The 26,915-nt window shown below is 37.4% G+C and overlaps 1 protein-coding gene and 1 long non-coding RNA gene across 2 annotated transcripts in view; one reads left to right on the top strand and one right to left on the bottom strand.

Annotated features, from left to right (window-relative positions):
* LOC106504743 overlaps nt 1–26,915 on the bottom strand; it is a 293,971-nt gene that overhangs the window by 161,272 nt on the left and 105,784 nt on the right. The window lies entirely within an intron of this gene.
* Nucleotides 11,855–26,915, top strand: part of ENPEP (glutamyl aminopeptidase) — a 92,511-nt gene continuing 77,450 nt past the window's right edge. Inside the window, 1 exon segment of the mRNA NM_214017.1 lies at nt 11,855–12,554. Within this exon segment, the coding sequence (NP_999182.1) occupies nt 11,941–12,554 (614 nt within the window). The 5' untranslated portion in view covers nt 11,855–11,940.

The raw sequence follows: 26,915 nt of genomic DNA, 5'->3' as shown, positions 1-26,915 counted from the left end.
TTTACATGGAGACATATCTGAATCCTGAGTAGAGATTTTAAGCAATCAAGCAAACCCTTGCAATATATGTATATACATATCTCAGCCACAGATACAAAATATCAGATAAACCAAGAATAAAAGTCACCTGAAAATCCTTTAAAAGCTAATCAAGACATAAACGGAAAGTATCTTAATGCAGAAGTTAAATAATTCACCAGATTACCATCAACAACAAGTGTAGAAATAAATGAAGCAAAGTATTCAGAACATAGAAGGGAATTACTACACCCACAAGAAATAGTATTATTTTTCCCTGGATTTGCAACATCACTAACCAAAGAAGACATCTAAAGTTAAAATCTCCAAATCAAAAGTGAATATGAAAATTTTGCCACATGTAAATTTAATAAATGATTTAGATAAATTCAGTGGGAGTAATAATATTTACACAGAAACATACATCCTATTCACTGAAGATATCATTTATCAACCCTCTTAACGAATATTCCATGGTAAAGACAACTGGAAAATAAATGCATAAAAATCCTTTAAAGATTTGAGTAAGGTCTATATACATGCAAAAGAACAAAAACAGAGTTCTGAAGCATAATCACTAGAAAATTAGAAGTAAATGAAAGAAGAGATTCTACCACTGTCCCCAAAGCCAATATTCTATCTTATTCCTATGCTCTTTTTTTTTTAACTCAGTCAGTGAATTTTATTATAATTATAGTTGTACAACCATCATCACAGCCCAATTTTACAACATTTCCAAACCAAACCCCCAGCCCACTCTCCCGCCTCCCTACAACCTGACTCCATCAGTAACCATAAGTTTTTCAAGGTCTGTGAGTCAGTTTTGGTTCCGCAAAGTTCATTTTATCCTTTTTTAGACTCCACATATAAGTGCTAGCATATGACATTTATGTCTCACTGTCTAACTTCACTTAGCATGATAATTTCTAGGTCCACCCATGTTGCTGCAAATGCCATTATTTCATTCCTTTTTGTGGCTGACTAATATTCCTTGTGTATATGTACCACTTCTTTATCCACTCCTCTGTTGATGGACATTTAGGTTGCTTCCATGTCTTGGCGATTGTATATAGTGCTGCAATGAACACTGGAGTACAGGTATCTTCCAAGTCATGGTTTTCTCTGGATAGATGCCCAGAAATCAGATTGATAGATCAAATGGTAATTCTATTTTTAGTTTTTTGAGGACTCTATATACTGTTTTCTCCAGTGGTTGCAACAATGTACATTCTCATCAATAGTGAAGGAGGGTTCCCTTTTCCCCACCGCCTCTCCAGCATTTATTGTTTGTAAACTTTTTGATGATGGCTATTCTGGCTGGTGTAAAGTGGTACCTCATAGTAGTTTTGATTTACATTTCTCTAATAATTAGTGATACTGAACATCTTTTCATGTGTTTTTTTGGCAATCTGTATGTCTTCTTTGTTTAGATCTTCTGCCCATTTTTTGATGGAGTCGTTTGTTTTTTTTTGATATTGAACTGAAGGAGGTGTTTATGTATTTTGGGGATTAATCCTCTACCAGTAACTTCATTTGCAAATATTTTCTCCCATTCTGTGGGTTGTCTTTTCATTTTGTTTAGGGTTTCTTTTGCTTTGCAAAACCTTTTAAGTTTAATTAGGTCCCATTTGTTTATTTTTGTTTTATTGTTATTATTCTAGGAGATGGACCTGAGAAGATACTGCTATGGTTTATGTCAGAGAGTGTTCAGCCTATGTTTTCCTCTAAGAGTTTTATAGTATCTGGTCTTATATTTAGATCTTTAATCCATTTTGTGTTTATTTTTGCGTGTGGTATTAGGAAGTGTTCTAATTTCATTCTTTTACATGTAGCTGTCCAGTTTCCCCAGCACCACTTATGAAAGAGACTGTCTTTTCTCCATTGCATATTGTTGCCTCCTTTGTCATAGATTAGTTGACTATAGGTGCGTGGGTTTAAATCTGGGCTTTCTATCCTGTTCCAGTGATGTGTTTTGTGTTTTTGTGCCAGTACCATACTGTTTTGATAACTACAGCTTTGTAGTCTGAAGTCAGGGTGCCTGATTCCTCTTGCTCCATTTTTCTTTCTCAGGATGGCTTTAACTCTTCTGGGTCTTTTGTGCTTCCAAACAAATTTTTAATATATTTTGTCTAGTTCTGTGAAAAAAATCCTTGGTGTTTGATAGGGATTGTATTGAATCTATAGATTGTCTTGGGTAGTATAATCATTTTGACAATATTGATTCTTCAAATCCAAAACCATGGTGTATCTTTCCATCTATTTCTGTCATCTATGATTTCTTCCATCAGCATCTTAGAGTTTTCAAAGTACAGGTATTTTGTCTCTTGAGGTAGGTTTGTTCCTAAGTATTTTATTCTTTTTGATGCGATGGTAAACGGGATGCTTTCCCTAATTTCTCTTTCTGATCTTTCATTGTTAGTACATAGAAATGCAGTCAATTTTACTAAATTCATTGATGAGCTCTTAACAGTTTTCTGGTAGTGTCTTTAGGATTTCCTAGGTATAGTATCATGTTATCTGCAATCAGTGATAATTTTACTTCTTCCTCTCCAATGTGAATTCCTTTTATTATCTTTTTCTTCTCTGACTGCCATGGGTAGGACTTACAAAACTATGTTGAAAAACACTGGTGAAAGTAGACATCCTTGACTTGTTCCTGATCTTAGCAGAAATGATTGTTATATCTTCTTTGTGGATTGATCTTTTGATCATTTTGAAATGTCATTCTTTGTCTCATAATATTCTTTATTTTAAGATCTATTTTGTCTGATATAACTATTGCTACTGCAGCTTTCTTTTGATTACTGTTTGCATGGAATATTTTCTCCCATCCTCTCACTTTCAATTTGTATGTGTCCCTAGAACTGAAGTGGTGGGTCTCTTGAAGAGAGGATATACATATATATATGCATCTTGTTTTTGTATCCATTCAGCCAGTCTATGTCTTTTGGTTGGGGCAATTAGTCCATTTGCACTCAAGGTAATTATTGATATGTAGGTTCTTAATGCCAATTTATTAACTGTTTTGGGTTTTTTTGTTGTTGATTTTTTTTTTCCTTCCCTTATCTTGTACTCTTCTCTTCTGTTTTGATGACTATCTTTAGTGCTGTGTTTGGATTGGCTTATCTTATTTGTGTATGTATCTATGGTAGATTTTTGGTTTACAGTCACCATGAAGTTTTGAAATAGAAGTCTATACATACACAAGATTGTTTTAAGTTAATTGGTCTTTTAATTGCATGTACATCTCCAGTGTCCTGCATTTGCACCCTCCTCTTCTCACGATTTCTGATTTTGGTAGCGTATTTGTTTGTGGATGATATCCTACCTTTAATATACGTATGCCTTTACCAGTGAGCCTTGTCATTTGTAATATTCTTGTTTCTGGTTGTGGCCTTTTCTTTTCCACCTAGAGAAGTTCCTTTAGTATTTGTTGAAAAGCTGGTTTAGTGTTGCTGAATTCTCTTAGCTTTTGCTTGTCTATAAAGCTTTTGATTTCTCCTTCAAATCTGAATGAGAGCCTTGCTGCACAGAGTAATCTTGGTTAGAGGTTTTCTTCTTTCATTATTTAAGAATATCAAGCCACTCCCTTCTGGCCTGCAGAGTCTGTGCTGAAAAATATGCCAATAACCTTATGGAGTTCCCTTGTATGTTATTTGTTTCTTTTCCCTAGCTGCTTTCAATATATTCTCTTTGTCTTTAATATTGTGTCTCAGGGTGTTCCTTCTTAGATTTATTTTATATGGTACTCGTTGTGCTTCCTGGATTTGAGTGAATGATTCCTTTCCCATGTTAGGTAAGTTTTCTGCTATTATCTCTTCAAATATTTTCTCTGGCCCTTTCTCTCTCTCTTCCCCTTCTGGCAGCCCTATGATATGGATGCTGGTGTGTTTAATGTCCCAGAATTCTCTTAGACTGTCTTCATTTCTTTTCAATCTTTATTCTCTTTTCTGTTCCACATCAGTGATTTCCACTGGCCTGTCTTCCACCTCTCTTATTTGTTTATTTCAGTTATTTTGCATCTCTGCTTACTTAATCCTTAAATCTTCTACTTCTTTGCTCAGTGGTTCTTGTAATTTACCAGTTTGCCTTCAGTTTATTTCCATTATCTTGAATCATCTTTACTATCATTAATATAAAGTCTTTTTCATGGAGGTTGGTAATCTCCAGGTCACTTAGCTGTTTTTCTGTTTTGTTTTTTTTTTTTCCTTGTTGCCTTATCTGAGTCATAATTTTCACTTTGTATAGATTTTTGGGGTGGGCTCCTTTTTGCAGACAATAGAGTTGTAGCCTCTCTTGCTACCCCCCTTGTGGCTGAACTTGGTATGGAGGCTTGCTGCAGGCTTCCTGATGGGAGGAACTCGATCCTCACACTGGAAGGTGGAGCTGATTCTTATCCCTCTGGTGGGTGGGGCATTGTCTCTGGGTGAGATTAGAGGCAGCTTTGTGCCTGGGTGGTCTTTGGCCTGGGTGGGTGGGGCCAGATTTTTCCAAAATGGCCACCTCTAGAGGAGTTCATGCTGATGATTATTCCTGAGACCTTTGCCTCCAATGTCCTTTCCCCACAATGAGCCACAGTCAACTCCTGTTTCCCCAGGAAATCCTCCAAGAACCGCAAGCAGGTCTGACTCAGATTTGTACGGGGTCTCTGCTTTGCCCTGGGACCCAGTGCATGTGAAAGCCTGTGTGCGCCTTTCAAGAATGAAGTCTCCATTTCTCCCAGTCCCATGGAGCTGGTGCACACAAGCCCCACAGCCCTCAATGCCAAATACTCTGCGTGCTCCTCCTCCCAATGCCAGATCTCCAGGTGTGGAAACCTGATGTGGGGCTCAGAACTTTCACTCCTGTGGGTGAGTCTCTGTGATACGGTTACTTTCCAGTCTGTAGGCTGCCCACACAGTAGTTATGGGTTGCTTATATCATGAAATCACCCCATCTACTGTCTCAATGTGGCCTCCTATTTGTCTTCTGCAGTAGGATTTCATTTTTGATAGTTTGCAGTATATTTTGTTGAAGATTGTTCAGCAGTTGGCTGTAAATTTGTCACTTTTATGAGAGAAGGTTGGCTTCTGTCATACTCTGCCATATTAATCCTGTCTCTGGGTGTGGTTATTGCAATTGACAGCACAAAGCAGCAACCACTCCTATGCTCTTTCTACTTGAGAAAAACTGTTCTGCTCTGAGACTGTTTTCATTTGCGTTTAGTGTGCACTTAGTGTTTTTCCATCAGCTGAAATATTTAGCACACTGTAGTTCTCAATAAATGTTCACTGAATGATTTCCTAAAGACTGTTGTTTTAGTTTCTCATAGATGCTGTAACACATTATCAAAAGCTTAGTAGTTTAAAATCACAGAAATTTATTCTTTCACATTTTTGGAGGCCACATGTCCAAAATAGGCATCGCTGGGACAAAATTAGGGTATCAGCAGGGCTACCTATCCTCCAGAAGCTCTAGGGAAGAATCTGTTCCTTGTTCTTTCAGCCTCTAGGAGTTGCCAACATTCCTTAGTTTGTGGCTGTATCACACAATCTTCAAGACGAGCATTTCAAATCTTTCTCCACATCATCTGTGTGTCTGTGGGTGAAATCTCTCAGCCTTTCTTTTAGGACACATGAAATTGCATATAAATCCCACCCTGATAACTGATAATCCCAGGATAATCCCCCTCCATCTCATGATTCTTAATCACATCAGCAAAGATCTTTTTTTAAAAAAAAAAACATGTATGGTAACAATCAAAAGTTCCAGGGATTAGGATGTGGATATCTTTTCAAGGGACTATTTTTCAGTTTAAGACAAAAGCATACTAAGAAAGCAATAAATGAAAAGCAGAAGATACACCAAGAAAAGAGCACCAACAGGAGAAATAACATTTCTGTTGCTCATATGGATGACTTTGATCATCTTAATACATTTAAAATATTTACTTCCAAAAAAAACAAAAATTAAAGACAACTTTATTTGTTAAAATTAATGTGGTAATAAAGAAACTTTCAAACAAAACAGCTGGTACTAATAAATAAAAATTGGAAAATTACAGGTCTTTCCTCTAAAAGAAATAATTAATATTACTTAAGATGAAGAATGGATCTCTTAGAATTTTTGTGGGAAACATGATCCAAAATCATCATTACTAGTATAATTCACTTGGATTCTTTATGGAATAAAAGAACATCGGGTGAGATATTTTCTGTACGCCAACATTATTTTTACAGACTTCTGCAGATAGGAAAGGAGAGAGAAGAAAATATTGCCAAGAATTTTGACAGTACAAAGGCTGAAAGGAAATGTTGAGTGAATTAAGCATTTCAGGAAGTTTTAAAACTTAGCATATACAGCTATTATTTAATGCACTGAGAAAATTGATAGACAGCTTTAAAGTTCTTAGAAATAATGAATTATCACTATTATTTTTCTCCTGCTGCCTCTCCGTCCTGCCACTGTCTCCCAGTGCATTGTTGCACATTAGGGAGCCCAATATAAAAGCAGTTTAAAATTATTGGAATAATAAAATCTTTTCATTTTATTTTCTTTGCCTTTCTGAACATTTTTAAAACGTCTACAAAGCAGGGGTTTATACACATGACTTTAAGAGTATTTATTAATGTTTCTTTTAATGCCCACATTTTAATGTTTATCCTAGAATTCCTTGTCCAGTAAATATTTGTTGAAAAGTAAATATTTATTGATTTACTATATATTGGTTGAATGACTGAAAGAATAAGTCAATATTGAAAGATAAAGGGTGAGTAAATGAATAGCGGCCCATAGACACTTTTTCAGAGGCAGGTAAAGTCCACTGATTCTTCCCAGAGTAATCCAAATGAGTAATGTGACTCTTATTAATAAAGAATAAAGTTCTTCTTATTCTGACAGTCCATATACAAATTCATTATCACCAACAAACAAAAATTAGATGCAACCTGCTGAACAACTCTGTCTTGACATCTGCAGATGTTTTCAGCTCTTTGAAAAAGTTAGTTGAGGAGCTCCCATCATGGTGAAGCAGAAACAAATCCGACTAGGAACCATGAGGTTGAGGGTTCGATCCCTGGCCTCGCTCAGCGGGTCAAGGACCCAGCGTTGCTGTGAGCTGTGGTGTAGGTCTCAGATGCAGCTCGGATCTGGCATTGCTTTGGCTGTGACCTAGGCCTGCGGCTACCACTCCAATTCAACCCCTAGCCTGGGAACCTCCATATGCCACAAGTGCGGCCCTAAAAAGACACACACACACACACACACACACACACACACACCCCAAAAAAACAAAAGAAAGAAAAAGTTAGCTGAGATCACTTTAGTCTTAAAAACAACGGAACCTTTCAAAACAGTTGCTAAGGCCAAATAAAAGATGACGAATAGGAATAAAACATTACTGACTGGGATCACAACATACATTGCCAAAATGCATTTATAATGCATGGCTGACCAAGTAAAATGCAATGGCACCCTCCTTTTAAAATTCTAACTAAACTCTTAAAGTTTGGAAATACTTGGACTGACCATGAAGTTTACATAATTGACATGGTTGATAATAGAGACCATGGCAAGATGGAAAGAAATTGGTTCTGATTTTCCCTGTTTCCTATATAATAGAGCCCAATTTGCAGATTCTGCTTCTTCCATTGTGATTCTAGCTTGTCATTTTTGTTTGTTGTTTTCCTGAACCATTCAGCTATAATCAACTAATAGGAATAAAAAGCCAGACAAATAATCACACTGTAGAGGTTTTTTGTTTTTGTTTTTGTTTTGTTTTTTGGTCTTTTTGGGTCTGCACCTGCAGCATATGAGGGCTAGGGGTTGAACCGGAGCTATAGCTGCTGACCTATGTCACAGCCACAGCAACGCAGGATCCAAGACACATCTGCAACCTATATACCACAGCTGATGGCAATGCCGGATCCTTAACCCACAGATCAAGGCCAGGGATCGAACCCGCAATCTCATGGTTCCTGGTCAGATTCATTTCTGCTGCACCATGACGGGAACTCCTGCAGAGTTAATTATTGACAACATTTCTGGAGATGCCCCTATTCCTCCGGTGAGCCAACAGCACCGCATGTACATAGAAGGCTCAGTAGTGTCTGCAGTATGCATCATTCCTGAGACTTAACTGAAGAGATTTAAATGGAAACTCCAAGTGAAAAGGGGAAGTACACACTGTGTATTCAGTACTATGGTATCTTGCATCCGTATACCTGCTGTGGGAAGGAATCGGTCAAGAAGTTCCTTACCTTCTCAAGATCAAGCAAGACAAAAGTCCTCACTCTAGGAAATTTCTTTCCAGTCACTCTTGGAATTTGAACCGAGTTTATTTTATCTCAACATCTCGGGCATATTATGCCTGCTAACATTTCCAATTCTGGATTCTTGGTGTTCTTTTCCCCTCTTTTTATTTATCCATTCATTTGTTTATTGATTAAGCAATCAAGGAACATTTATCGAATGCCATATGTGGAAGAGATATTGGAATTGTACTTGGGATAAAGATGATAATACACATTGTAAAAGCTATGGAGGGAGTGTGGTTTAGGATCCACAGTAAATGGCTATGCATTCACTTCACCTAAGTGGAAACTAACTAGAGGTCACCTTTTCAATTTACTTATATGTAATGCAGACTTTTCAACACAAGATTAATCAATACAAACTTTCATCTATGTGAGTGCCTATGACGGTTCATCAGTCTCACTGTAGGAATAGATTCTCTCTCTCTCTCTCTCTCTCTCTCTGTCCTGCCAGTGGCTGTCTTGACTTTCACTGTGGGTTGGATCTGGAACAAGGGCTTTCAAGATCAAGACCCTCCTGCCACAGACTCAGTATTCCAGGGTCAGGGAAAGGAAGGATAGCAGGCACTGCTGCATTGGAGTGCAGTGTTAACAAATATGAAAGCTAGGGGCTTTATGTTGAGTTAGCCCTACTATGTTGACCCTAAATGTGTTTAGTGCATAGGCTGGCTCTGCTATTCCCACTCATCTGGCTGGACAGTTTACCTCTATTACATCAGGCAACCCTAATGTGCTGATACGGATAAGATGTGGTGCCTTCACTGGATGTAATCAGCTCTTTTAGGTTGGTACTAATAAGATGTTATGGTTAGAATAGGGCTTTAGACTCAAAATTTATGTATGTGTGCATACGCACACATTAAATACACAAATTTAAGGGATTTTATTTCTGCTATCAAAAAATGCATTTAAATTATGAATCCCTTATGGTGGAATTTAAGGCAAAATAGGAAAAAGATATTTTATAGCAGATGGCCTTTCTCAATCCCCCTTGAATGTACCTTATCTCAAAGGTTTACTATCTTTTTTGTTCAGTTTAGCCCAGACATGGGGCATGATGATAAGACTGCTGTCTTTCTAGACAAGATTGAGTTTTAGAGTTTTACATATGTTTGCCTTAGCTCAGATTAAAAAAAAAAAATGCTTCTAGTTTAATCTAACTTTATGTATGTTCTTCCAAATGTTTTCCTTTTCATTTTTCAGTCAGTATGCTGAGACAAATTTGATCTATGTTTACCCTTTCATTTATGGAGAACACATTAAAATGTTTGACCTGCGAAACATTTAGCGAACATCAGATGATTTTTCTGATAAAGGGATTTCGTGGCAACTTTCAGAAAGCTGATTTACTAAAATTAAAATACTATGATTTTAATTTAGAATGTGAAATTAATAAATAACGATGAACCTATAATTTTGAAAAATATATCCCTCTTCCCTTTCTGTTTAATTCTTACCATGATTTTATGAGAAAACAACAGAAATGTACAGAGCAAAAAGTACCCTTTTTGCTTTTGAAATTTTTTTTCTATGAGTTCAGTTTATAATTTGGAACAGTTCAAAGCAGCATTTCGCAGGAGTTCCCACTGTGTTACAGTGGGTTAAGAATCTGACTGCAGTGGCTCAGGTGGCCATGGAGGTGTGGGTTCAATCCCTGGCCAGGTGCAATGGATTAAAAAGATCTGGCAATGCTGCAGCTGTGGCTTGGATTCAGTCCTTGGTCTGGGAACTTGCATATGCTGAGAATGCAGCCATAAAGTGAAAGAAAGAAAGAAAGAAAGAAAGAAAGGAAGAAAGAAAGAAAGAAAGAAAGAAAGAAAGAAAGAAAGAAAGAAAGAAAGAAAGAAAGAAAGGAAGGAAGGAAGGAAGGAAGGAAGGAAGGAAGGAAGGAAGGAAGGAAGGAAGAAGAAAGGAAGAAAGAAAGAAAGAAAGAAAGAAAGAAAGAAAGAAAGAAAGAAAGAAAGAAAGAAAGAAAGAAGCATTTCTCAGAGTGTGTTCCATGGAACAGAAGACCCTCAAAAGGGTCTCTCATCAACAAAATATAAAAATCACTCAATAGTATATCTTGTCTGGGAGATTCACAGTGTGATAGTAATGCCGTCTGAAGGCTCTGAAAGAATGGAAGACAGTGAGAGAATGTTCCTAACTTTATATACCCCGGCATTGCCTGCTCTGCAAATATATCTATTAATATCCATGGATTGCACTTTGGGAAATATTGACCGAGGTTTTCATAGTTACTTAACTTTTACATATTTTTCCATCAGAAAACAGAGGATGTGTAGTTAGATATTTGAATTTTGCACTCAGACAACCTGAGTTCAAACCCCAATTCTGTGACCTTGAGGAAATGATTTAACCTTTTTGAATGTCAGTGTTTCCATCTTTAAAATGGATACCATAGAAGTACCGATCTTATAGAGTTATTAGGAAGGCTTAAATGATAACTTCTCAGCATAGTGCCTGGTATATAGAAATTCCTCAAATTTTTATATTTATGATTGTACTGATACTATTAGAGATAGCTAGGGTGTCTATATCTCAGCTACTCATAAAAAAAAAGGATGTCACTGTGATTTTATCATCTTGACCTTTTCATTAAGAGGCAACAGGTTTGGGCAGTAATGGATCTTTCAACAGGCCACCTTTTGCATGTGGAATCTGCTCCAAAGATCATCTACCACATTCAAGGCTAAAGAATTCAATCTTGCTTAGGTGAGATCATCTAACAGAGTTTAGTTATCTAACCTAACAAGTTTATCAAGTTTATCTTCCTTGTTCTTCTGTCCTTTCAGCCCTTTCCCTTTCTCTCTTTTTTTTCTTATGCTTCTCAGCTCCAGTACTGCTTTGACTAATTTCTTTCTGTTTCCTTCTCTCTTTCATCCAGCATCCACTGAAATGATTTAGGGTGACCTGGTCATGCTTTACTAATCCACCAATTTAACAAGTATTTGCTGAGTACCTAAGTGGTTCCTGAATTTATGTATCACTCTGAGCATGGAATGCCATGACCTGACTTTGGAAAAAAGAATCTGTATGTTTACATAACATGAGGAAAAAAGAACGAAAAGAAAACACAGCTTCTTTGGCAAGCTACCTGCAAAAGAGCTGAAATTCAAGAAGCCCTTTGGTGAGGAGAGAGAGATTGTAAGCACAACAGGAAGAAGCCATAGACTCAGTGGCAAAGGTTGAGTTTTTCTATCACAAGCGCACCTCTTTCCCAAACGCTCTCTCCCTGAAAGCTGCTGACAGAGCTTTGGCAAAGGATCATCCTCCCATTGGCTGATAAGCTAAGCCCTGTTTTATATTTAACTCACTCCAGCGCAGGAGGGGTGGAGTAGGGGATGCATTGTTTATAAGGGGAGCCGCCACAATATTCTCCTCAGTCCTCTTCCCCCAGCTCAGCTCCTCTTCTGGAATCCTTACCCCACCCCCTGTTTCCACATTCATCCTTGAGTGGCTGGTGGGAACGAAGGGAGAGGAAGAGACGAAAGAAGCCAGAGAGGTGTGGGAAAGGCGAAACACGCTGCCAAACCAGGGAATTCCTTCCAGTTGAAAAAAGAAGACTGCTGATGTTAGTTCGTTAAATTTAACATCCTTTTATGTGTAACATTTGACTTTGGAAACAAAAATGAGCACAGACTCTAAGAGATACTGCATTAAAACGAAACATGTGGCTATTATCTGTGCAGCGGTAGTGGCTGTCGGATTAATAGTAGGACTTTCTGTGGGCTTGACCAGATCATGTGACTCTAAGGACGGTGGACAGGGCACAACCCAGTCTCCGTCCCACCTTCCTCCCACTTCGAGCCCTCCACAGGACCAGGGGGTCTGCCCTGCCAGTGAAGATGAAAGTGGAAACTGGAGAGATTTCAGGCTACCGGATTTCATCAACCCAGTGCACTACGACCTGCAAGTGAAGCCCCTGTTGGAGCAGGACACATACACGGGGACAGTGAACATCTCCATCAATGTGACCTCACCCACCCAGCACCTGTGGCTGCATCTCCGGGAGACGAGGATCACCCAGCTCCCAGTGCTGTGGAGGCCCTCTGGGGAGCAGGTGCAAGTCAGGCGGTGCTTCGAATACAAAAAGCAGGAGTATGTGGTGGTGGAGGCGGAAGAAGAGCTCGCACCCAACAGTGGCGAGGGTCTCTACCACCTGACGATGGAGTTCGCCGGTTGGCTGAATGGCTCGCTCGTGGGGTTTTATAGAACAACATACGTGGAGAAAGGACAAATCAAGTAAATTTTTTGGCTTTATTTCTTCTAAGCTCATACATTTCCTTTCCTTTCCCTTTCACTTCTCATCTTTCAGTTATTTTGATGGTCTGATCTTTATCTAAACTTGGTTTCATTTCTGCCTGTTCATCTGAGAAGGAAAAATTCTTGCCCTGTTGTATTTTCAAAGCCTATCACAGAACTTGAAAGTGTTGAATGAGCTGTATGGAGTCCCAAAAAAATAAGTGTAAGTCTTTTATTCCATCAGGAAAAAATCATAATGTACTACATTCTATCCTTAATAACTACATAAACTACCTCAATTTTTCTTTGAATTTTGGATTATTTTCTTTTTCTTTTTTTAAAAATTAGAGTCAAATTTTTAAAATACATGTGTTTGGTAAGTTTTACTGGTGATATTCTTGGGCCATATGTCAATGAACTTAAACTGAATTTTTAAAATGATATCACACTAAATTTAAGTGAAAACAAGTAAATGTCAATTATAATTTTGTCTGGAGAAGAGACATTGAAAGAGTACGTAAAATCTGCAGAATTGTCTTTGTGTTTTCATTTAGGAAGGAAAATAGGACTGTGTCTTTTTATCTTTTCTGGCCAGAACTATATTTTACAGATAGGCTTTCAATAAATACTCCTTGAGTTCACTCATCAGTGATAGTACACAGATCAATCTTTGGCTTACTATCATAAGTATACAATGCTTACGCTAAGCTTTTTGTGACTTAAAATATGTATTAAGTAATTAAGGACATAAAAATATCCCCCTCAGCCCTTAATGTATATATGTACACACACACCACACATACACACACACACACACCTGCATTCCCTGAGTCTACCCAAATGGTTACTTGCCTTTGTCAAATCAATCAGAGGCTACTACTACAGCAATGCTAAAGGCAGAAACTCTCTCAATGAACTCAAAAAGCCTTTGTTCTGTGGGTGTGGTCCTTGCATCAGAGAGGAAGGGTACACCTGAGGTACCACTGAACTTGAAACTGCTTTGACCTTTGCCTACTTAGATTCTGAACAAGTAAATGATTAAGAAACCTTATGACACTGTTCAGAGTGGGTCTGGAGCCAGCCGTCTAAATATCCCTTTCCCATGATTTTTTTGCTTTTTTAGTGTTTTTTTGTTTGGTTGGTTGGTGGTTTTTTTTTGGGGGGGGGGTTGTTTTGTTTTGTTTGTTTGTTTGTTTTTGCTTTTTAGGCCGTACCTGCAGCATATAGAATTTCCCAGGCTAGGGGTCGAATCAGAGCTGCAGCTGCCCACCTAAGCCATAGTCACAACGAGGCAAGATCCAAGCCGAGTCTGCAACCTACACTGCAGCTCTTGGCTACACCAGATTCTTAACCACTGAGCAAGGCCAGGGATCAAACTCACATTCTCATGGATATTAGTTGGGTTTGTAAACGGCTGAGCCAGAACGGAACTCCCTCCCTTCCCACGTTGTTTTAAGCATCTTATAGAGCAAAGCGAATTTTTTTTTTTTTTTTTTCCCGAGCTGTGCATATGCTCACAAAGTGTGGAAGTTCCTGGGCCAGAGATTGAACCAGTACCACAGCAGTGATCCAAGCCACTGCAGTGACACTGCCCAAACCTTAACCCACTGAGCCCATAACACAACTCCCAAAGCAAATCTTTTGATCAAAATGCTTTCTATGGTTTGTTAGAGAGACCCAGGGATTAAAATAAAATATTCAAACACTCTTATTTCACTGTGTGGTACAGTGATAAATTGGGTAGAAATGATAGTTTGAAAAAATATTTGGAGGGATCATGTTCATATAGAAAACTGTATCTTAGTATTACTAGCTATGAAACAAGCTTCTTTGTTGTTTACATTTTTTGTTTATAAAAACTACAAATGTTGAAAGCATAGAAAATTATAAAAAGGAAAATCAGGAGTTCCCGTCATGGCTCAGTGGTTAACCAACCCAACTAGCATCATGAGGACACAGGCTTGATCCCTGGCCTCACTCAGTGGGTTAAGGATCCGGTGTTGCTGTGAGGGTCACAGAAGCAGCTGGGATCCTGCGTTGCTGTGGCTATGGTGTAGGCCGGCAGCTACAGCTCTGATTCGATCCCTAGCCTGGGAACCCTCATATGCCCCGGGTACGGCCCTGAAAAGACAAAAAGACCAGGAAAAAAAAAAAGGAAATCAAAAGAACCTATAAATAATTTCACCACCCAGTGGTAAAACTTGTTCACATTATGTTAATGTATATTCTAATTTTGGGGGGTAATCAAAATTGTAATTATATAATGCCTATATATCTCTCTACCCATATACATTTTAAATTAATATCTTGTAAGCACTTCCCTTTATTCTTAAATATTTTCAAGAATCTGATTTTAAAGATTGTGCAATATCCTACCACATGAATGCACTGTTATTTTTTTTAAACCAATTCCCTAATGTTGAGCATTTGAGTAGCTTCCAGTATTTTATTACTATAAACAAGTCAGAAAGAACATAGTTGTAAGTACATCTGTTAGTGTGTATCTGTTTATTTCCTTATGTTAGGATATAGTCAGAAAAATAGAGTTGCTGGGTCAAAGGGTACAAATATATCAGGAGGCATGCAACATTTATTTTGTTTAAGTATTCCATAAATAAGACACATTCACTGCTGAAAATTTGGGAGACAGAGAAAACTGTAAGTAAAAAAATCCATGTACAAGTCCATCACTCAAGTATGGTCATTGTTGATATCTACAGATATTCTAGTAATGAACAGTCTTATAAAAAACCATGTTATGTGTAATATTTTCTAATATATCTATAGAAAATTCTTAGGAAATTGGCTCAAACTACATATGTATGAATGCACATATATGTGTGTACATACATCTACACACATGTAACCCAAGTGCATGCACGTATGTAGCTGTCTGTGTCTCCAAACTGACTTCCAAAAATATGTCCCAAATTATGTTTTCAGAAGCAATGAATGAAAGTATCTATTCTTCTGAGCCTCAGTAACAATAACATGATTTTTTAAAGTGTTTTCTGTTTGGTACAGGAAAAGGCATAATACTCCCGAATATCTACATTCAAGAGATTCTAAAAATCTGTTAGTGTAAACTGAAAACACGTCAAAACTTTTAAATGATTATTGCTAAGAGTTTAAAAGGGCTTCTTCGGTCATGAAAGAATTAGAAATTGCATCTGAGTAAAGTGAAATATTTAATAAAAATTCTGTACACTACAGAAAAGCCAAAAAACATGGAATGAGGTTCCATTAATAAGTTCGTGTTATGTATTTTGTAAGTATAAAAAATTACTGTATACTAAAATATATATTCTCTGATTCTTTGGATTACTTTATTGTATGAGTTAATTTTATAACAACATATAGAGAGAATTGATTTTCTGAAAGTTAGTTGTTTTCGTTGGGTAAATACCCAGAAATACTAAGTGGCAGCCAGGATGATGAGGAAGTTTGGTGCTCAGTTAGGCTCCCATGGAGGACTGGTGTCCCTGACTGTGCCTGTTTTCACTGGTCCCAGCTGAGGCTCTCACATTACACAGGATGCAGCTAGTTCTGGACTGCACACACGGTTTTGGAATATTCTGGCACATACTCAATAACCTCATTTAGGCTCAATGGAATACTTTTTGTTTTTCTTGTTATGAAATAGTTCAAGCATATGAGAAAAATGCATTGTTTTCTTTCAGGCCTGTGAATAACACTTTGACGATGCAGGCCTCTAGGGGTCTCATCTAGAGAGCACAGAAAAGGGCCACAAGAGTGAGTTCATGGGGGAATAGGACCGTTCTTTCATAGTACAGAGTGAGAGTGAGCCTTGTGATATCTGATGCTCATATGATTTCAGTTGCCATCATAGTAATACATTTTATGTATATAGTCAAGATTATATTTTCCAAATCTTCTGTCTTATTGTAAAAATTAAGTCCAGGATTGAGTATGTTTGGTATGGGATATTACTACTGCAACCACAAGGCAATAAACATGAGTACACGCAGTAGTAAGCAAAATTACTTGATTTCTACAAATACAACCAAGACTTGAACTTCACACAGAAGAGACGACTATCTGAGTTTCTTTCCCTCAAAATCAGAGGCAAAGGGAGACTTGGAAAAGAAGGTAGAGCCAGTTTAGAGTTCCCTGTCTTAATAACCATATCATCTCACTGGGGACACAGCTGTAGTGAGGCTTAACAGGAGAATGTCTGAGAACCTTAACAGCCACTTCTCTTAATCTCTGGTCTGTTCCTCAGGGTCTGAGGAAAACAACTTCAAAAGATTGGAACCTTTGGAATGTCTTCCTGTCCACACCACCAAACCCTCTCAACACTCTTTCTCAACAATTAAATAGGATTTCCAGTTGTCCTCTTCTCAGAGGTCCCCTCTACTCACATCCCCAAGTATGTAATAATATTCTCTTCTCTCCAAGGTTTAGCATTTCCTTCTCTGCATTTGGATGGCTCTTGACCAATATTTCCCAATTATCTGTTCTACAGAGTTCTGGTTGCATGGGATATTAATAGATATTGCCAGAAAAAAAGCAAGGGAGGGAGTCTGTGGCCAAGTTTGTTTGGGAAATAATACTAAACACAAAATTATATATATATTTTGTCTTTTCAGGGCTGCACCCGCAGCACATGGAAGTTCCCAGGCTGGGGATCGAATCAGAACTGCAGCCACTGGCCTACACCATAGCCACAGCAACACGGGATCCGAGCCATGTCTGTGACCTACACCACAGTTCACAGCAATGCTGAATCCTTAACCCAGTGAGCGAGGCCAGGGATCAAACCCTAGTCCTCATGGATACTAGTCAGATTCTTTACTGCTGAGCCATGTCAGAAACTCCTAAAATGATATTTTTTTAAATGGTGGGACTTTTCAGAGACTTTTATATCATAATATCCATTATGAACCCCTAGAAGCTGCCATAGTACGCAGTTTCCCAACCACATGAGCCTGTGTAATCATCTGTGGGTCACTGAGAGTAGGACTGTGTCTCTCTTGTTCACTACCTAGAACACAGAGAGAGAACTTAACTATTATTGAATGAATATACAGAAATGTTTTCATATAACTCTCACTCAACTAGTGTCCTCTGCAACATGTGGGACATGCTGCATCACCATGGCCCCTTTCCTGTCAAGGAATCCAGTTTCCACCAACAACACTTCCCCCATCCCACTCAGTCAGGATAGAAAATTTTCTTTGGTTCCTTTTTTCCCCATCTTGTCAAAGGCAAGAGGAGTTAGTAAAGTCTTTTTTTTTTTTTTTTTTGACTTAGGAATGCAGTCTTCATATTTTAAGGACTGAGAAACATTGGAATTGACAGGAATTACAACAAGAATTTAAGAGGGGCAGATGGTTTCCGGTTTGGGTTTTCTGGTGATTTATAGCATTACTGGGATTGAAGCTGAATTTTGATATAATGTGGTGGGGTTTCAATAGGCAGAGGCAAGCAAGAAGGTAAAAGCAGGGAAAAAAGAAAGGCACTAAATCAAAAATGCAGAGTAGGGAGAATAAATACATTTGTAGGAGAGGTTTATATGAAGAGGCTAGCTAGAGATAACTCTGGAAAATCCATAGGGGAAAAAAAAATAAGGATAGTTAATGACAGGCATTATGAAGGAAAAGTTAACCAGTTTACATGGGGAGGGAAGAACTAAATCTATACATAAGTATATGAGAGAAACTGCAGTTATCCAGGAGAGAGAGATGATTAGGATCAGGTAGGATAGTGATCTCAGGACAAACAGAAGAGGACACAATGAAGAAAACAGTTTAGAGGTAACGTCATCATGATTTGCAGACCGATTGGCTATGGGAAAGGACTGAGTTAAGGTGTAGATCTAGGGTGCTCCAGAAATCTGATCTGATAGCCAACACCATTCCCTGATATTAGAAATAGAATAGAAGAACCAGGTTTAGAAGGGAAGGTCATGAGTTTGGTGGAGGATGTGCCAAGAACACCTGTCAGACATCTGGGGAGAGAAAACTAGTGGGCATTTGCATAAATAAATCTGAAGCATGAGGTTAGGGCTTGTGATAAAGAACTGAGTTAAATGGAAATATGGCAAAAAAAAAAAAGAGAAATCAGTGAGATGGTCTTATGTATGTATATGTGTGTGTGTGTACCATATTCTCACACACAGATATGTATACTCACTTGTAGTTTTGATCTTGAAATTTTAGTTATATGTCAGTTTATTCATTATATTCTTAGACTGGTATGTTCAGCTAGCAGTATACCTACCATCAATAAAGAATACATTTGGTTGGATCTTATTTACTTGTTGCAGGATGCATAGTTATTTCCTTATTTTAGAAGCAAGGAAAAAAAATTTTTACTTGACCTTGAATATCTTCGATATAGAAAAAAAAGCAACTGGGGAGTTTCCATTGCAGTTCAGCAGTAACAAACCTGACTAGTTCATGACTAGTCCATGAGGACGCTGGTTTGATCCCTGGCCTCACTCAGTGGGTTAGGGATCCAGCATTGCCTCAAGCTGTGGTGTAGGTCACAGACTCAGCTCGGATCTGGCTTGGCTTTGGCTGTGGCATAGGCCGGCAGCTGCGGTTCCAATTTGACCCTTAGCCTAGGAACTTCCATTTGCTGCAGGTGCAGCCCTGAAAAGGAAGAAAAAAATGCAGTCAGAAAATAAATAATTAGCTGGTTCAAACTCCTATAAAAATAGACTGGAGTGTGAATAATCTAGATGGGTTGTCTTGCACTGATCAGCCCCCCAATCTTGGAACCCTTTACTAAGTCTGCACAGACACTTAGTTGTGGCTGCCTCGCCCGCATCAGAAGTCCTTCATTTAAGTTATTCACCCAGACCTTGCTGTTTATTTTGCTGGCTCAAGTTAATAAACTGCTGCACATAGCCTGAGAGTCTTCACTGGAAACAGTGCACCAGATGATTTATGAGGTAATCAAGAAACTGGTTTTTTTAAAGTTGAGGTAGAGTGAACTGGTCAGTGCTTGCATCATCACTTCCTCTCTCTAGGGCTTTTTCTAAGGTCACCTTGATCTGATTCACTCAGATAAATCAGAGGAATGTTTTCCTTTTTGTAAATTAACAAGCCACAAAGAATTATATTTTAATGTGTTGGGTCTAGTAAGTGACTTATTAACGTGAAATAGACAGGCCCCTATGGAAAATGGTTTACCTCAGCACATTTGCCTGGTATAATTATTCAGGATGTACCCAAGAGTTAATCCTGGACATATTGTACATTTAGCTTTTCCATTAATTTGCAAAACAATTCATCTAATTTAAAAGGAAGTTTTCATCGCTGAATGAAACCTCCCCAACGAATTTGTGATCTAAAATTGTTTTGTACTGCTGTCTCATATACCTTGTTTTCAAATGTGCATATATTTAGAACACTTAGTAACTTTGGATGAAATTTAACATATTCAAACAAAGAGGTCTTTTTTAAAAGTTGAAGTATAGTTGATTAACAATATTATATTAGTTTCAGATATACAACATAGTGACAATATTTTTATAGAATATATTCCATTTAAAGTTATAAAATATTGGCTATATTCCCTATACTGTATAATATATCCTTGTAGCTTATTTAATTTATATAGTTTGTATCTCTTAACTCCCTACCACTATTTTGCCCTTCCCCTCACTGCTAACCACTAGTTTGTTCTCTGTATCTGTGAGTCTGTTTTTGTTTGTTATATTCATTTGTTTACTTTTTAGATTCCACATAGAAGTGATAACATTTGTCTTTGACTTACTTCACTAGGCCTAATACCTTCCAAGTCTAAAGGTCTTCCATATTATTGCAAATGACAGACTTTCATTCTTTTTTATGGCTAATACCCATTGTATACATATATACTGCATCTTCTTTATCCACGCATCTGATGGACACTTAGGTTGCTTCCACATCTTGGCTATGAACACTGAGGTGCATGTATCATTTCAAATGAATGTTTTCACTTTTTTTCCCAGATAGCCACTCAGGACTGGAATTGCTGGATCATATGGTAGTTCTATTTTTAGTTTTTTAAACTCTCCATACTGTTTTCCATAGTGGCTGCACTAATATACATTCCCACCAACAGTGTACCAGGATTCCCTTTTCTCTATATCCTTGCCAATGTTTACTAGTTGTGTTCCTTTTGATAGTAGCCATTTTGATAGGTGTGAGGTGATATCTCACTGTTTTGATTTGCATTTCTCTGATGATTAGTGATGTTGAGCATTTTTTTGTGTGTCTGTTGACCATCCGCGTGTCTTCTTTGTAAAAAAGGTCTACTCAGGTCTTCTGCTGGTTTTTTAATCAAGTTGTTTGGTTTTTTTTGTTTGTTTGTTTTTTAGTATTGAGTTGTATAAGATATTTATTCATTTATTTAATTTTAAGATTTTATTTTTTCTATTATAGTTGATTTACAACATTCTTTGAGTTGCATGAGGTATTGATATACTTTGGATATTAACCCCTTATCAGTCACATCATTTACTAATCTTTTCTCTTATTCATTAGGTTATCTTTTTGTTTTGTTGATTTCCTCTGCCATGTGAAAGATTTTACATTTAATTAGATCTCATTTGTTTATTTTTAAATTTTGTTTCTTTTGCCTTAGGGGACAGATCTAAAAAATATTGTTACAATTTTTGTGAGCAGTGTTCTGCCTATGTTTTCTTCTAGGAGTTTTGTGATTTCTGGTCTTACATTTTTCTTTAATTAATTTTGAGTTTATTTTTGTATGTGGTATGAGGATATGTTCTTTTTGTTTTTTGCTTTGTTTTGCTTTTAGGGCCATACCTGCATTATATGGAAGTTCCCAGGCTAGGGGTCATACTGGAGCTGCAGCTGCTGGCCTATGCCACAGCCCAGCAATGCAAGATCCAAACCACATCAGCAACCTACACAGCTTATGGCAATGCCACATCCTTAACCCACTGAGCAAGACCAGGGACTGAACCCGTGTCCTCATGGATAATCGTCTGGTTTGTTATTGCTGAGTCATGATGGCAGCTCCCTGAGAAAATGTTCTGTCCAATTTTCCAAGCACCATTTATTAAAGAGACTCTTTTCCCCATTGTATATTCTTGCCTAATCAGTCATAGATAAACTGACCATAAGTGTGTGGGTTTATTCTGTGCTCTCTATTCTGTCCTATTGATCTATGAGTCTGTTTTTTGTGAAGTATCATATGATTTTGGTTACTGCAGCTTTTGTAGTATGGTCTGAAGTCAGAGAGTGATACTTCCAGCTTTGATCTCTTTTCTCAAGCTTGCTTTGACAAATTGGGGTCTTTGTAGTTCTATATTAATTTTAGGATTAATTGTTCTAGTTCTGTGAAAAATGTCATAGTATTTTGACAGGAATTGCATTAAATATGTATATTGCTTTGGGTAGTATGGACATTTTAACACTATCAGTTCTTCTAATCTGTGAACATAGGATATCTTTCCATTTCTTTGTATTATCTTCAATTTCTTTCATCAATGTCATACTTTTCAGAGAATAAGTCTCTCACCTCCTTGGTTAAGTTTATTCCCAGGTATTTTATTCTTTTTGATGTGATTTTAAATGAGAGATTGTTTTCTTGCTTTCTCTTTGGGAAAGTTCATTATTAGTGTATAGAAAAGCAATAGATTTCTGTATACTAATCTTCTATCCTGCAAGTTTACTGAATTCATTTATTAGCTTAATAGTTTTTTGGTGGAGACTTTAGGATTTTCTCTATATATTATCATGTCACCTGCAAATAGTATCAGTTTTACTTCTTTTCCAATTTGCTTTTTCTTGCTTTTTCTTGTCTCACCGCTGTGGCTAGGACATCCAATACTATGTTAAAGAAATTGATGAGAATGGGCATCCTTGTCTTGTTCCTGATTCTAGAAAAAAAACTTTCAGCTTTTCACCACTAAATATAATGTTAGCTGTGGGTTAGTCATGTATGGCCTTTATTATGTTGAGATATGTTCCTTCTATTCCAACATCAATGAGAGGTTTTTTTATTATGATTGGATGTTGAATTTTTTTTTTTTTTTGTCTTTTTGCCATTTCTTGGGCCACTCCCCCGGCATATGGAGGTTCCCAGGCTAGGGGTCGAATCGGAGCTGTAGCCACTGGCCTACACCAGAGCCACAGCAACGCCAGATCTGAGCCACGTCTGCAACCTACACCACAGCTCACGGCAATGCCGGATCCCTAGCCCACTGAGCAGGCCAGGGATCGAACCCACAACCTCATGGTTCCTAGTCAGATTTGTTAACCACTGAGCCACGACAGGAACTCCTAGATGTTGCATTTTTGTCAAATGCTCTTTCTGCATCTATTGAGATGGTCACATGATTTTATCCATCTTTTTGTTAATGTGGTGTATCACAATGATTGATCTGCAGATCTTGAACTGCCCTGGAATCCCTGGAATAGGTCATACTTGGTCCTAATTGATCATGGCATCCGATCCTTTTTTTGTTTTTTTTTTTTTGGCTTTTTAGGGCCGCACCCATGGCATATGGAGATACCCAGGCTAGCGGTCCAATCAGAGCTACAGCTGCTGGCCTATACCACACAGCCACAGCAACATCAGATCCAAGCTTCATCTGCAACCTACACCATAGCTCACGGCAATGCCAGATCCTTAACCGACTGAGCAAGGCCAGAAATTAAACCCACAACCTCATGGTTCCTGGTTGGATTCATTTCCACTGTGCCACAATGGGAACACCCTGATCCTTTTTACATATTGTTGAATTTGGTTTGCTGATACTTCACTGAGGATTTTTTCATCAGAGATATTGACTTATAATTTTCTCTCTTTTTTTTTTTTGGTAGTGTTTTTGCCTGATATTAGTATCAGGGTAATGGAATGAATTTGGAAGTATTCCCTCCTCTTCAATTTTTTAGAACAGTTTGAGAAGAATAGCTGTTAGCTCTTCTTATATGTTTGGTAGAATTCCCCTGTGAAGCTGTCTTGTCCTGGACTTTTGTCTGCTAGAGTTTTGTTTTGTTTTTAAATTACAAATTCAGTTCCACTGCTAGGAATTTGTTCAGATTGTCTGTTTCTTCCCAATTCAATCTTGGAAGATTGTATGTCAGCAACCTAGAAGTATTGTCCACTTTACTGCCTTATGGCTTTTGAGAATATTCTCTTATGTTTTTTAAATCTCTGTGATAATGATTATAGTTTCTCTTCTTTCATTTCTTATTTTGTTAATTTGGGTCCTTTCTCTTATTTCTTAATGAGCCTGGCTTTTCAACTTTGTTTATTTTTTCAAAAAAACATTTGTTTTCATTGATCTTTTCTATTTTTGGTCTCTATGTCCTTTTTGATCTTTATTATTTCCCTCCTCTGACCTTGGGCTCCATTTGTCTTCTTTTTCTAATTCTTCTAGTTGGTAGGTTAGGTTGTTTATTTGAGACTTTTCTTATTTCTTAAGGTAGGCCTATATCATTATAAGTTTATCTCTTAGAGTTTCTTTTGTTAAATCCCATAGATTTTGGATAGTTAAGTTTTTATTTTAATTTGTCTCAAGGTATTTTCTTTTATTTAATTTTTTCTATTAGAGTTGATTTACAATGTTCTGTTAATTTCTGCTGTACACATTCTTTTTCTCACATTATCCTCCATCATGTTCCATCACAGTGATATGTTCCTTATGCTATACAGCAGGATCTCTCTGCTTATCCACTTCAAATGCAATAGTTTGCATCTACTAAACCCGCACTTCCTCCACCTCCCCCTCTCCCTTGGCAACCACAAGTCTGTTCTCCCTGTCCATGAGTTTATTTGTTTTTTTTTCTGTAGATAGGTTCATTTGTGCCATATGTTAGATTCCAGATTAAGTGACATAACATGGTATTTGGCTTTCCCTTTCTGACTTACTTCATGTAGTATGACACTCTCTAGTTCCATCCATGTTGCTGCAAGTGGCATTATTTTGTTCTGTTTTATGGCTGAGTAGTATTCCACTGTGTATATATACCACATCTTCTTAATCCATTCATTTGTCAATAGACATTTAGGTTGTTTCCATGTCTTGGCCATTGTGAATAGTGCTCTGATGAACATGCAGGTGTATGTATTGTTTTCAATGAAAGATATGCCCAAGAGTGGGATTGCTGGGTTATATGGTAGTTCTATGTTTAGTTTTCTGAGGTACCTCCATGCTGTTTTCCACAGTGGTTGTACCAATTTACATTCCCACCAACAGTGAAGGAGGGTACCCTTTTCTCCATACCCTCTCCAGCATTTGCTATTTGTTGAGTTGTTGATGATGGTTATTCTGACAGGTCTGTGGTGATACCTCATTGTAGTTCTGATTTGCATTTCTCTAATAATTAGTGATATTGAACATTTTTTTCATATGCCTGTTGGTCATCTATATGTCTTCTTTGGAGAAATGTCTATTTAGGTCTTATTCCCATTTTTCAACTGGATTGTTGGGTGTTTTTTGTTGTTGTTGAGTTGTGTGAGTTTTTTATATATTGTAGAGATTAAGCCCTTGTCAGTTGCACCATTTGAAACTATTTTCTCCCATTCCGCAGGTTGTCCTTTTTTTTTTTTTTTTTTTTTTTTTAAATGGTTTCCTTTGCTGTGCAAAAACTTGTAACTTTGATTAGGTCCTATTGGTTTATTTTTATTTCTGCTGCCTTGGGTCAAAGTATTTTCTGATTTCTTCTTTGATTTCTTCATTGACTCATTGGTTTTTTAGTAGCATATTGTTTAATCATGATTTATACATGGTATATCTTTTTCTATCCCTTCACTTTCATCTCTGTGTGTCTTTAGCTCTAAAGTGAGTCTCTTGTAAGTAGCTAGAAGGGTCTTAGTTTTTTGTACATATAACCGTATTATTATTTACTAAGTAATTTTGTTCCAATACAGATATTTCTACATAAAGAGTACATTTTGAAGTCTGTTAATTGTGAAAAATGCTATATCAGGAATCATAGTTACTCTTTTATAGTTAAAGAAAATAGAGTAAAGTATATTCTAATCCCATCGTCTAAATTTCAAGGACATTTCTAATATATCACCACATGAGACCTATCACATTTCACTCTACCATAACTCTGTGGAGAGGACAGATATGCTTTGGTAACCATGTTTTATAGATCAGGACACTAAGAATCAGTGTTTTGTGGCTTGCACAAAATCGCACTTATGGAGCTGAAGTAGGATTAGAATCTAGGAGTTTTTAGTTTTAGAATGGGGTTTTCCTTATAAAATCATGTCAGCTCTGCACTTAAAAAAAGAAAATAATACATATTTTGTAGTCCTTCTGGTTGATGAATGTTAGTTTATGTACATCATTGTAAGTCCAGATCACTGTGACCGAGTGGGACTTGTCGTAATTAACATTTGCTGACAGGACCACTTCCATGGACCAAACACACCACATAGAGACATCCTGAATACTGTCCCATTCCATTTCCAAAGGCAGGCTCTGAGGTACTGTAATCTAAAAAAGGCAATTTCTGCCTACTATCAAGCACAACTTCTTTTAAAGAAAGAATATGAGGAAAGGATGGAAAATTCTTTTCTCTCTTGGGTGCATGGGAATGTATATTCCAGCAGATACACTGAAATGAAGTATTTGTAAACCTAGCAAATGGCTGCTGCTTAGAATAGTGTTATCCCACTCCCTCATCACTTTACCTCCCACACACGAAGGCAGGCATGCACATGCATACACACACACACACACACACACACACACTCTCCCCCTCTCTCTCTCTCTCTCTCTCTCCTCTCTCTCTCTCTCTCTCTCTCTCTCTCTCTCTCTCTCTCTCCCAAATTAGTTAGCTGGCTTATTTATGAGGTGTGACTAAAATGAAACATTCTTGTAGTGAGTGAATTTTTCTTTTCCTTTGCTTGGGGAAGAAATCAGAATCCAGAATTCAGAAGAAAAAGGCAGACTAGTAAACGTGGGGTTGGAACTTAGTGGATCTTATTATAAATTCTTAGTACTCTGAGAAAGTGTACAAGTTGCTTTATATTCGGATGTGTTTGCAATTCACTACAGTCTACATGTGTCAGAAACTTGAACTGACCAGTTAAACTGTTATCATCATAAAAACGAACCAGTAATTAGTCTACCGAAGAATAAATTCTTGGCTGGGACTTTTTGGCTAATTTTTATTTTGAAATAATTTCAAATTTATAAAAGTTACAAGAATAGTAGAAGAACTCCTAGAAACACTTCACTCAGGTTCACCAATTGTTTACATTTTGTCCTATTTCCTTCCTGCCCCTCTGCACTTCTCTTCCATCATGTTTCCCCTGTTTCTCTCCCTTTAGAGTACACTGAAACATTGTTTCATTGTTTTCCTTTACCTCTTCACATTCAGTTCATATTTCTTAAGTACGGGGACATTTTCTAACATA

This window comes from Sus scrofa, chromosome 8 (genome assembly GCF_000003025.6).
Source record: "Sus scrofa isolate TJ Tabasco breed Duroc chromosome 8, Sscrofa11.1, whole genome shotgun sequence".
Classification (NCBI taxonomy): Eukaryota; Metazoa; Chordata; class Mammalia; order Artiodactyla; family Suidae; genus Sus; species Sus scrofa.
The sequence above is the reverse complement of the archived record's forward strand: the minus strand, read 5'-3'. Positions and strand labels throughout refer to the sequence as shown.